General features: G+C 43.9%; 1 protein-coding gene across 1 annotated transcript in view; it reads left to right on the top strand.

The window, feature by feature from the left end:
• LOC122815333 overlaps positions 1-13,610 on the top strand; it is a 250,636-nt gene that overhangs the window by 85,132 nt on the left and 151,894 nt on the right. Inside the window, exon 3 of the mRNA XM_044087756.1 lies at positions 8,700-8,975. Coding sequence (XP_043943691.1) covers positions 8,700-8,975 — 276 coding nt within the window. The remainder of the gene's footprint in view (positions 1-8,699; positions 8,976-13,610) is intronic.

Below are 13,610 nucleotides of genomic sequence, written 5' to 3' on the forward strand. Positions count from 1 at the left end.
GTCTATGGCTGGGGTCCACCAGACAGGATGCTGTCCCTTTGTGGAGAGTGTCTTGGTCATATATGGGATTGCATGATCCATGCATTCTCAGTGATGTCTGTAGAAAGCAATTGTGTAGGGGGTCAGCATTGTGGGTTGTATCTTGCCACTGGCTCAGTGGGATGAAAGGATACCATGTCACTGTTACAAAGTGTAAAGTTTGCATATGTAATGTTATTCACTATAGTCGTTTGTGCTGGTGGTGGAGGTGGGATATGTATATCCAGGGCAATCAGTGTGTGTTCAGCTCAAAGTAGTTGATGATGTAGGCCTTACAGTACCTAGATACAAACCCCCAGAGTGAGGACGTGCTCTTGACCTGAATCAGTGTTCTGACTGCTGGGGTTTGGTAGTATGTCGTATGGAGTGTGCCAGGTACTGTTGCACAGTTGCTGGCTGAGCACTGATACCTGGCCATTTACATGTGTATCCACCAATAGACAGACAGATGCTATATATGTGAGATATGTTGTATCATAACAGTCGAGTAGCATGTGTAGTGCGGCGTGTGCCAAATTCTGCTGACATATATTGCTGATATCAGGTTATTTTTCTTTCTCAGGTACATGGCCCACCAGCTGGAATCCCACTTACTCCACAGCTGAGGATGAGGAGATACACCAGATCCTGGTGCGGGATTATGTCACGCTACGCCCCGCACCAGCCAGAATCAGCAGGAGAGGGCTGCACTGTGGCAAGACCTTGTCCGCTTTCTGAATTAAATGACATAGGCATGCATAATAGGACATATGAGCAGGTATGCGACATCACTGCAGTGATTACAATCGAACTTATGTCCATCAGCGTCAAGGTTGGATATCCACAGGGACAACAGGTGCATGCCACAGGTGGTGGGGGATGACTACACATCCCCACTCCTCACCAGACTGGAGGGACTAGTCATGAGTGTAGTGGCTCCAGTCCGCCAGCAACAACAACAACAGCAGCAGACATGCATTATGATGGAGGCTGAGCCGCTGGCAGCAAGACAGTGGAAACATGCAGGTAATATGCCATATGTATAGTTGACTGTTGTTTACACTGGTAGTTAATGCATGTGTGAGGTGTGTCCTTGGTTTGTAGCTGTCACCATAGTATTTAATGTGCAAGTGTGATATCCATCAATATTAGCAGCCGACCTGTGAAAGGCGCACTGTTGTACTACTGACCTATATCATACTCAGTAACAATGGCACAGTTATTGCCCCACTGACATTAGTTTCTTCACGTCTGCAGGTCCCTCTGGTATAACAGCAATGCAGCCTATCCATGCTGGTGAGTGTGTGTTAACAATTCCTGTAATAGTCTTGATAGTAATAGTACCATTTGGCCCAATAGTAGTGCTCTTGGTATGCATGTAGGTGTGTCTGTGTCTGTGGTGTTCATATCCACACATACCGAGTACTGTACAATTGTGTGAAACTGTGTGCATGTGTGCACCTGTCCAGCATGTGTGCACCTATGCATCTGTGCATGTGTGCATGTGTGCACCTGTGCATGTGCGATGCAGTGCTCATGTGCATGTGTGCCGCGCGGTACATGTGTGCACCAGCATGTGTGCACCTGTGTGGTAAAATTTTTAAACTGTGTTTCCCCGTTTCCCCGGGGCTGGGGTTTCTTGGTTTGTGCAGGGGAAACCCGTGGGGCCATTTTAAATGTGTTTTTGTTTCCCAAAGGTTCCGGGGGCCGCCTTGGTGCCATTTTACAGGAACCTTGAATCAATGCCGTTATTGAAAACACCCCTTTTTAAAAGGCCCAGGGAAGGAAGCCAGGGGCCCTTCCCGGGAATTGGACGTCACAGCCCCCCCACAAGCGCCATTTCCTGGCCCAAATTTCCCCCCGACCCAAAGTCCCAGGGGGGCCTCGGGGAGCCAGGGGTAATGTGGGAACCGGGGGCCCCCAAGGCCCCCACAGCGGGGGCCCTGGGGAGGCCCAGAGATGGAAACCCCCAGACAGGGTCCAGGGGCTCGTGGGACACCATGGGCGGGATGCCCCCCAGTGGGGGCCCCCCGGGTTTCAAACCTTTTAAAACAGGTTTTGGGGCATTTAAAACCAGTTCCCCAAAATACACCAGACCCGGGCGAGGGGCTTTACAGGGGATGCCGCAAAAGCCAGCTGGCAGTATGATGACATTGTGGCGCCAAACCGTGTTTCACCGAGCCCCAAAACCCCGCGGGGTTGGGGGACAATTTGGCCAGTTTAAAAACACCTGTTTTATGAAAACCCCGGGGTTTGGGGGGGCCCGGTTTAAAGGGGACGGGTAAAGCCAGGGCCCGAGCACTGGATCTGGATGACCGGGGGGCGCCCCCGGTGCCCCAAAAAAAGTTTCTGTGCTTCCCTCAACCGCCCCAGGGCCACCGCACTGGGCCCCCCGACAACTTGCCCCAAAAACCCCCCTGCTTCCCCCCAAAACAATACCCAGTCTGGGTTTGGCGGGTAGGTCCGTTACACCCCTTTCAAGGAAACTGTCCAAACCCCCGAAACTGTAACCTGGCAGGTACAGGTTCTGTTGGGTGTCCCCAAAACCAATAGGGTGTGTGTAAAAAACCCTGTTGAAAACCCGGGCTTTTTTGTGGGGTACACGCAACCCTGATCAAATTGGATTTCTTTCTGTTTTCCCCCACCCAAATACCCCAATTTTCATTCAATTTTTGGTACTGGGGTTAATGTGCAAAGAAGGAAACTGGGGCCAATTGGAATTGTAAAACGTGAGGACAGGGAAACAAGTTGGGTGTTTCCCCCAGGGGGCCCAAAAGATGTTTAGGAAAAGTTATATTTTCAGTACTGTGGTAAAACACAAACACCCCGATGCAGTAATTTATTTCCTGTTGCACCCCCCCAAATTTAAGTACCCAAAGGGGGGGGCCCCTAATGTTGGGATACTGGGGGTTGGAGGCCCCAAACCCACAAAAAACCCCTAGGAAGGGCCCGGGTTTTTTGAATGTGTAATTTCCAGGATGGACATGGGTTTAAATTGCCCAAGTTGGGCATTTTTGCCCAACTGGACCCTGCCCCTTTCCCGGATTTTGAAGGATGTTGATATTTGCAGGTTTCCACGGAATGGTACAGGGGACAAACAAGCACCCTGACTGACTTTTTTATCCCTGTTTTTCGCCCCAAACCCAAAAAAACTGTCACAAGGGGGGGGTCCCCTATTTAGGGTTCTGTGGTCAGGCCATTGCATACTTACTAAGTATGGCCATGATTTAAGGGTTTAGTTTTTCCCGTTAATTTTTACATTTTGTAACTGCATATGACACCTGGGTTTCCATCCCGTTATTGTACTCCCAAAAATACAGGTCCCCTTAAAACTTTGTTTCACCCGGCTGGGGCCCTGCCCCCTGACCCCGGGTTTTCCCGTAATTTTGGGAAAGGTTTTTCCCCCTGCCTATTTGGGAAAGGTTAAAAACCCCTGGAACGGGTAAGCTTGGTTGTACCCCAAGGAACTAAACCCAAAGCAGCCCCAAAATTCTTTTTTGGGATGGGCATGTTTCTTGCAATTAAAAACCCCGGAATACTGGGGCACACCGCAACTAGGGTTTAACCCTTTGTTTTAAAAATCCCAAAGGGCCCTTCGGGGGGTGGTTACAAGTATGGCCTGCCCAAACCCTTACAAAATTCCCCTTGGGTTTGGTCCGTTAAATTAACCCCCTTTTCCTGTGACACAGTGGCCCAAGGGCAAAACCCACCCTGGGAAAAATTGCTTAGGCCCCTCCCCCTTTCCCAAACCCTTTTGGGTTTTTCCCGGGTCACCTGGGACCCCTTTTTGGGTTTAGGGGGTAAGGCCCAAAGGCCTTGGGTACCCCCATAGGTGGCCCCCAAAGTTCCCGGGTGACAAACCCCCCTTCCCAAAAGGATCAAAGGGGAAAAAACAAGGAGAATGGCCTTACCCAACAGGTTTAAAAAACCTCCGATCTGCACCCCAAAAACTTTCCTAAACACAACCCCCGGCCCAAAAAAAATTTCCTTTGGGTTCAAACCCCACTGAAGAGCACAACCCGCATTTCCGGGGTTTAAACCCGGGGGGTTTTTTTTGAAAAGGGGGCACCAAGGTTTGAAAAGGGGAAATGGGGCACCAGCCTCCTATTGCCCAAAAGGGGCCCCCCCCAACAAACCCCCCCCCTTGGGGCCAAAAACCACACTTAAATTAAACCCCCTTTTTGTTTCACTTAGATGGAAAATTGCAAGTGGCTTTCCCAAGGGGGGCCCCCAACCCACATGGGTTTAAAAAAATTGCTGGAGCCACCAGTTCCAAAAACCCTTTTTTCCCCACAACCCCCCAGCCCCCCGGGACCCCCTTTTTGGGTTTTAATTGGAAAAGGTTTCAGGCCAAACGGGGGGCCCCCCAAAATTTTTGGGCTGACCAAATTTGAGAAAGGGGTGTGCACCTTTTGGTTTTTCCAGTTTCCCCAAAGGGGATTTTCCAAAGGGGGTTCAAAAACAGACAATTTGCCCGGGGCCCCCCCTTACCCAACATGTTTGAAATTTAAACCGAGTTGGCCCCCTATTTTCCCAAAAAAAGGGGGTTTTTTTTCCCCCCAACTTAATAAACCAAAAACACTTGTTTGAAAAGGAAATTCAAAAATTTTTGTTTTATTTCCAAAGGGGCAATTTTACAGATTCCCCCCCCCCCACAAACTGGGGGTTTTCTTCCCCCTTTCCCAATAGGGGGTTTTACACTTCGGGTTTTGAAATTGCATTCCCGGAGGTTTTTTTTCTCCCTTTCAATCCAACAAAAAAACCCACAAACCAACACACTTGGGAAGGATTTCAAACCCCTTTTCCCTAAATTTTGTTTAATTTTAAACACTTAGTTTTGGGTTTGCGTTTCCATTTTTTTGGGATTTCTTCCCTGTTTTATAAAAGTGCATCTTAAAATGTTTGAAAGGGAAATTGATTTTCCCGTAGTCTTTAACCCGTTGCCCAAAGGGAATTTTTTCCCAAATAACCCCTAAAAAACCAATTGGGTTTAAAACCCCAAACTAATTTGGCCTTAAGTGTTAGCAAGGGGCCCCCGTTCAGGCCTTCCCTGGGATTTTGGGGCTGACATATTTTTTAAAAGGTGTGGGATCCCGTGTGGTTTTTCCTAGGTTGGCCCCCCAAAGGGAATTAACCAACAAAACACCCAGGGGTTTTTGCAGGTTAAACCCTTTCCTCTTTGTTTGAAAAAACTTATCGGCCGATTTTTTATTATTTTCATTTCAGGTTTCCTTTTTCCCTGCCCAACATGAGTCTGAATTATGGTGTTTTGAAAGGGGGGAAGTATCCTGGGCCCAGTTTCCAAAAGGGGTTTCTTTTTAAGTTACACAACACCAACCCCCACACACCTGGCTTTGCAGGAATTTAAACCCTTTCCAACTTTTTGTTTACAAAATTTTGACGGAAAAATTTGCGGGCCCGCCCCAAATTAACTGGGAAGTTTTTTTCCCCTTTTAATGGGTTTTCCTGACATATGGTTTTTTAGAAAGGGTTGCACCTGTGGGAAGGCAGGGAACCCAAAAACACCCCTCCCCCCCTAAGTTAGGGAAAAAAGGCCTAGGGTTGCCTTCTACACCCATTGGGGGGTTTTTGTTAAATGCAAAATTTTTGTTGCGTGCTGGGGGGCAATCTTTATTGCCCTAGCTTTCCCCGTTTGTTGAAAAAGGGGCACTGTTTTTGATAAGGGGGCCACAACACAAAGGCTCTGTAAATCTTTAACCCCGGGGGGACTGGGGGACTTTTAAAGGTTTTGGGGGTTCCTGGGAATAAAACATTTTTAAAAATTTTCCGTATGGGTGTCCCAAGCCAAATGAATTTAATTGTTGACAACCCAGTTAGGTTTAAAGGATGTTTCTGAAAAATAAGCCATTTTTCCAAATGGGTACATCCCGTGTCCCCTTCCATTAAAGTTAAATCTAAGGGAACCCCCTTTGTGGAATTTGGGGGGAAATTCAACCCAAAAAAAACACCCGTTTAAAGGTTGGGTTGTTTTTTCATTGGTTTTGGGGGTTGTTACTGGGGGACAATTGGGGTTTGTGTTTGCAAACAGGTTAAACGTCCTTCCCTGTTTGCCTGGGGACCCTTTGGGGATAATTGCAAATCCCCAGGGCCAACCTTTTGGGGGCCGTTTTATTGGGTTTTTTTGTTTACTGGTGGTGGACCCCGGTTTTTCCTTTGGGGGGTTTTGCAATCACTGCTTTTTTAAATTTGTGGGGAGCACAAAGCCTGGGGTTAAAAGGGGCCAGTTGTGTAAAATTCCCCCACCAAAGTTAAAACTGTTTTAATTATAAAAATTTTAAACCACTTGGCCAACTTGGGGGGTGTATTCCCCAAACTTTTTGGTGGGACATTTCCCCATAGCGAAAAGTGCCCGTTTTTTGGGTAGGGGAAATGGGGTTTGTCCTTTCAAACAAAATTTTTAAATGGGTTTTTTCCCTGCATTTTGTTATGGTTATTTAAAAATTTTCCTTGTTTTTTTTACATTTTAAATTAAAACCCCGGGTAAAGTAAACCATTCCCCTCCCTTTCAAGTTCCCATTGAGGGAAGGAAATTGAAAGTTTACTCAAAAGGGACCCCCACTGGGAATTTACTTTAGGGTGGGGGGGTTCTTGTTATTTAAAGCCAATCACGCCATGAAGGTTTTATGCTGGGGTTCAGGTTTTCTCAGGCAAGCCATGCCCAAATTCAGAAGTAAAGGTAAAAATTTTAAAATTTTTTACCAGGAAAACCCAAAAATGGCATTTTCCCAAATTTTGGAAAAACTCCAGGTACTGTTTTGGGGGTTTGGGGAGGGCCCCGTGGGGGACATCCCCCAGGGGCCAATTTAAATTGGCCGAGAATTTTTAAGACTCAAGGCCCCAAAGGCCCCCCCTTACCAACCCGGGCAAATTTTTAAAGATTAGGTGGGTATTTGGTTTTTTTTCTTTTTTAAACCAAAAAAGCACAGTTTTTCCAATTAAAATTTATCACCTTTGGCCCCGGCCCATTTTCATTTTAATCAAAGGGTTTCACCCAGGGGAATTTGGGAAAATTACTTTTTCCAGGGGTTAAAAAAAAACTTTTAATTATTCACTTGGTATGGACCAAAAAATTGTCCTTTTCCTAAGTCTTTTTTGGGGGGGGAAAAAAAAAAAAAAAAACAAAAAAAAAAAAAAAAAAAAAAAAAAAAAAAAAAAAAAAAAAAAAAAAAAAAAAAAAAAAAAAAAAAAAAAAAAAAAAAAAAACAAAAAAAAAAAAAAAAAACCAAAAAAAAAAACCCCTCCACCCCCCCCCCCCCCCCTTCCCCCCCCCCCCCCCCCCCCCCCCCCCCCCCCCCCCCCCCCCCCCCCCCCCCCCCCCCCCCCCCCCGTTTAAAAAAAGAGAAATTTTTTAAAGTGGGAAAAATCCCCCCTTTAAAAAGGAAAAGAAGGCCTTTTTTAATTAAAAGGGACAAAAAATTTTTTTTTTTTTTCTGAAAAGTGGAAAGGAAAAAAAAAAGCCCAAAAAGGCTTTAGTTTTTTTTTTAAAAGATGGTTTTTTTGGCACTGCCATTCAGATTGTACAAGGTGCAGCATGTTTACTGATACCAGCAACACAGGCAACACATGGCATCTGTGCAAGCTCTTTGATACTCCTGGTGAGGTACTGTTGGGGACTCTTTATGGTTGACGGAGGTGTCTGCTGAGGTACATCCCACAGGGGCTATTGTAGTCAATTGTACCGCTGATGAATGATGACTGCAGAGCCACAATGACCTCCCCTTATCTAGATCTGACAACCTTCATGATTAGGTGGGTATATGGTATGTTTCTGTAAACACTACAGCACATGTTTGTCCAATGCAGGATATCTATCACCTTGTGTCCCCAGGTCTTTCATTACATGTTAACTACATAATGGGTTAACACCTATGTGGTAATTGGTGGGCACTTACTGTATATCCACGGGGGTTGACTATACACTTTTCTGCAATTAGCTTGCTGACATGGCTATGGCACCAGTTGTCTGTTTCTATGTGGCCCTTTTGTGGGATGCTTGTGTCAGCTGGTGGATCATATATGGTGAGCAGTTTGTAGTCCTCTGCAAACATGTTCAGACACCGTCCTTCCATGTTTGCCTGTACCTATGGGACATATATACCAGACGAGGGATATCCCAGGACCAAGCCTTGTGGGATGCCAGTTATATCTGGTTTGTAGTCTGACATGGCTGCAGCATGTCTGACCATGTCTGTTCTGTCCTTGGTCTGGTTTGCAACCCCTCTACTGACATAGGGGTTTATATTTAAGCTGGTGAGCTTATCTATAATGAACACGTAGGGTATTGTCTAGAAGCCTTTGCAAGGTCCAGCTACGCTGTGTGGACCACATTGCCCTCATCAATGACCTTAATGACTGTTTCAATTGAGTCAAACATGTTTAGGGGCAGGATCTGCACTTAAGAAAGCCACACTGGGTAGGGTCCGGTGTCAGTAGGTCCCCAGTATCTTTATGTCTGTGGTACATGCTGATCCTTTCCATAGCTGTGTATTAAATTGTGCAAACTGTTTTTTGTGGCTCAGGAGGGAATTTACTTTCCTTGGTGACTTCATAGCTACATTTACTGAAAGCAGAAATTTTTCAAATGTGTTTTTGAACATGCATTAGTCAAAAGTTACTGGTTATTTAAAAAAACTTTTCAATATGTTTTATATTACATTTAGAAATTCAAAAGCCAGATATTGAAGTGAAATTCCATAAGTCATCTTCAGGTGGTCGAACTGTGACTATTGAGTGCAGCAGCAGGACATTCAGTTACAAGTCCTGCATTTTCTACAGAAATGAAGGATCTCCACACAATGTTCAATCATCTTCAGAGTCCAGTGTTCAGTATGTTATTTCTAATGCCAACTCACAGCATGAAGGATTCTATGACTGTGAATGTTACACGGGTTCTAAACATACAGAAACAAGTTTTCGTGCACCTTTAATCCTAACGAGTAAGTATATATGGTAAGAATCTAATTAACATTTGTTTACCAGGAAAATCCAACTGAGATAGAGTCTATTTTCCATGGAGGTTTAGTGAGAAATTCTCCAGATACATGTTTTGGAATCAGAGCAGGCAGAGAAAACCCACATGTAACGCAGGAGCAACATGCACAGAAGGCAGCCAATCCCAAACTTGAACCGAGAACTTCTTGTAAGGCGACATCATGCACATGGCTGCACCACTGCACCACCTGGACTTACTGTTTACAGATGTATTGAGGATGAATGACCCTTTTGTTCTTTTTTTCTTCTTTTTTTTTTTAAATTTCTGCAAATGTGAGACACAGTTGATAACTAATATAAAAATTATATAAACACATATACAAGAACAGGTTAGAAGCACATTTACATTTTAATCAAAGGGTAGGCATCTAGTATCTGAAACTGTACATATTGCTATGTTAAAATATAACTTTTATATTATAAACACTTGTATGAGTAACATAAATCAAAATACTAGATAACCATATTCCATGAAGTAAACATTGAGGAAAAAGAAAAAAAAATCAGTATAAGAGAATATAAAGTGGAAATCATTTAGGAAGAGGCTGTAATAAAGGACAAATGTTCTGAATGTGGAGATAGCAGGCTTTTAGTGTAAGATATTAAGAAAGTTAAAAGCCAAGTTTTAGAACAAATAGTTGAAGACCTTGTGGTTGGACAATAAATTTACCATTCAAAATAACTAAAAAGTAATAAAGGGTCCTGACAAATCTGGAGTCAAAACAATATATCAGGGACAGAGGTACAGGCTGTCAATCCATACATCTGGCCACCAAGTAAGTAAGTAATCAGTGTTTGGTCCTAAGATCATACATTAAATGTACAGTACTACCTCACGTTGTAACTAATACTGCACATACTCAAATATTATCTACAATGAGCAAATGTATACTCACTGATTTCCTTAGATTTCACATACAGTATTTTGAGCTTAGTGACTTCCAGTACAAATATACCGACCATAAGTAAGATTTAGGCAAAACTATTTCAGACACACACACACACACACACACACACACACACACACACACACACACACACACACACATGCACACACTCACATACATACACATGTGTGTGGGCACACTCTCACACAGACAGACGCACACACACATATATAGAAACACACACAGGCTGTCCAGAATGGCTTACTGATACCCTTCAAATACCCATTGTCCTTTCCTGCTTTCATGGTACATGTTGCCACTAGCCTTACCAGTCTGACACCAAAGTCTCAGTTACAGAACAGTCTTACAATGATCTAGTCAACATATTATCTCAAGGAAGATTGTAGTCTGTCTTCAAAAGGGCAGATACCAGTACAATCATTTCCTCAATGCTATGAAGTTGCTCTTGTAAATTAATGCTTTTTAAATTAACATTCCTGCCCCTTAGTCACTGCTGCAATACGCTGTGTGTGTGCTTTCCACTCGCTCGGGTATTTTTCTCTCAGGTTTTCCCTTCTACAGCTTCATTTAGACTGAGGGAAAATACCTCCCCAAAGAACAAATCCAGGGATATTCTGAAAAATAACACCTTCCATCTGCGTGTATGTGCAATACTCTTTGTGAAAGCTTATTTTTTTAAGGTGTTTGTATTGCTAACGCACAGCGTGCACACTAGCAGTTCTGCAGCAGTTCCTTTTCCCAACTCTGTCCCTCCAGTCACTTCACTCCCATGTAATAGGTTAATATCTTCCTTTTTACTTTTCTCAGGAATGCCACTAGGTGGCAATATATTCCCACTCATTGTATTAGGCAACGTTCAATACTTTTTCCCTGCTTCTTACAGCACTAAGACCTGTTGTTCTTTCCCATTTTTTTTTTGCACAATTGTCACACCTGCTCAATTCTCCATGAATTAAACCATACCTTAACTCATAAGTAAGATACCTCTGAGCTTGTCAGTACCTTTGAGTGCTCAAGACTGCCTGTATCACTGATTGGTTTTGTTGGTCTCTTTTGCTCCTTCCTCCTTCTCAGATCATTTTCTGAAGGATGTTGTTGTTCTTTTGGCTTTTCCCGGTTAGGGGTCGCCACAGCAGAACTCCGGTCCACTAATGATTGGAAGTAGATTTTTACAGTGCCGAGGTGTCAGCTCGACAGCCAACCTTGAACGAAGGCATGCCCATTCTGTGCATGTCTTTCGAATGCCACTCGACCATGGGGATGACATGTAGACTCCACACAGAAGGCGCTCCAGCCGAGAATCAAACGGGAGAACATCTTGCTGTGAGGCAACAACGCTACCGCTCCACCACCGCAGCTTCATTTTCTGAAGGATGTAAAGTCTGAAATTCAAATGTCTGTCATTATTTAGTGAATTCACTCCTAACTGACTGGCCACAAAAATCCAGAAAACCTCATATTTTATGAAGAACAGACTAAGAAATATGAGTCAAAAATCTGGACAGTTAAGAGGTATGAATTTCAATATTTCAAAAATCAAGTACAGATATTTTCAATCACAAAGAATCATGTTACATTACAAAACAGCAAGTACAAATATTTTAAATCGCAAAGTATCATATAACAGCGTAAAACATGAGTGAAAAATGTTGTAATGAGAAAAACCTCAAACATGTTTCGTAGAGTATAATAAAAACAATAACATGAGTTTGAGAGAATACGTGGGGAAAAATTCAGTAGTCATATTCTTTGTTACATAAATTAGTATGTGGTAAATGACACCTGAGACAATTCTAATAAGATATTTAAAGATATATCAGAGATTACATGATTAGAAACACTGAGTTGGACTTAAGTGATGCCTTAGCATGAGAGATGTGGAGGAGCTCCCTGGTCAGCCTCAGTAAGAAGCTGAGATCCCTTATAAGATCCTCCAAAACTAGCTACAAAACAAAATTGCCACTGATTCTATGGGCAGCCACAAAGCATTCTATAGCTATGTGAAGAATCTCAATGGCAACACCCAGATATGCTCTGAGTTACAGCACAACAGCATGAAAATTACAGAACCAACTGGTATTGCCAACATCCTGGCAGATAGGCTCAGTGCTAACTTTAACGCCCCCTCAATCTCTAAAGAGCCCATACGTATACAGGAAGAATGCAGTGGCCCTGTAATCACATCTATGCAGGTAAAAGCTGCACTCTCTAAAACCAAAAACACAGCATCCATGGAACAGGACAACATCCCAGGTTGCGTTCTACATGAACTTCAGAACGAACTGGCTCCCCACCTAAGCCGCCCTATTAGCCTGACAAGCCTGGTCTGCAAGGCCATGGAACGTATCATCATGGAACTCATAAACAAAGACATTGGTAACCTCCAAACTCCGGACCCCACCCTGTTTGAGTTTGTGAAAGGCAGATCATGCTTTCTGAACCTGATCAACTTTTTTGAGGCAGTCACCAAAGCTGTAGATGAGGGTAAGGTGGTTTATACAGCCCATCTTGACCTCACCAAGGCTTTCGACACCATGTCCCATTCTGGAATTATAGCTAAACTCACTAAACTACTTATAAATCCCTACATCACAAGATGGGTTGCCAGCTGGCTGACTAACAGAGCTCACACTGTAAAAGTTGTGGACACCAAATCTGACTTCAAACAAGTGACAATTGGAGTACCACAGAGTTCAGTCCTGGGACATCTCCTGTTTGGTATCTACTTCTCTGAAGTACATGCTAACACAGAAGGCCTCTGGCTAATGAAGTTTGCAGATGACTGCAAGCTAGGAGCCATAGTAGAGTTCCCAAATGATGTGGACATCCTACAGAAGGGCCTCACTGAGAAAGATGCGTGGTGTCAGAGCCATGGCCTCAAGCTCAGTGCCAAAAAGTGCATTGTCATATCCTTTGGTAAAAACTCTGTACCCATGAACTACCACATAAGCAGCAATCTACTTAACACTGAATGTGTGATAAGAGACCTTGGGACACAGGTGGACAGTAGTCTCTCCTTTGATAATCACATCACCACAGTAGTCAGGAAATCCTTCTACATGGTACACCTCATCACAAAAGGGTTCTCATCCAGGGAAAAGAGGTCATTGTTCCCCTCTAATTGTCACTCATTAGACCCATTATAGAGTACAACACCCCTTTTGGAATGTACCTCATAAGACATCTACAGCAGCTGGAAAGGCCACAAAAGTACCTCACTAAGAGGATTACTGGCCTCAAACAGATGCCCTACACTGACCATCTCAAAAAATTCCAGCTTTACTCTGTAGCATATCACCTACTCAGAGGCGATCTCTGCCTAACATACAAAGCTATGTCAAACCCAGAGCTCTTGGACATGCTACACCTAAAGAAATCCCAATCCCTCCCAGCTACATGCTCTAGGGACCTAACCCTTGTCACCACAATAAACAGGACATGCTGGAGGGATACAGTCCTGTCCCAGAGACATTCCATACTCTGGAACAAGCTACCCATCTATGTCAAAGTTCTCATTAGCACTCTTCAAGAAAAATCTTGATGAGTGGATGTGAAATAGGAAATACACCACGGCGATCACTTCTGTGGCTTTGCTCAACAGTGCACAGGAAAATAACTTTCTTGGGTGGAGTAAGCCAGAGAGCCTTGTTCGCTAGGTTTACTTAGGCCCTT

The sequence above is a fragment of the Protopterus annectens genome, chromosome 1.part1 (genome assembly GCF_019279795.1).
Source record: "Protopterus annectens isolate FY-2018-M chromosome 1.part1, PAN1.0, whole genome shotgun sequence".
NCBI lineage: Eukaryota > Metazoa > Chordata > Ceratodontiformes > Protopteridae > Protopterus > Protopterus annectens.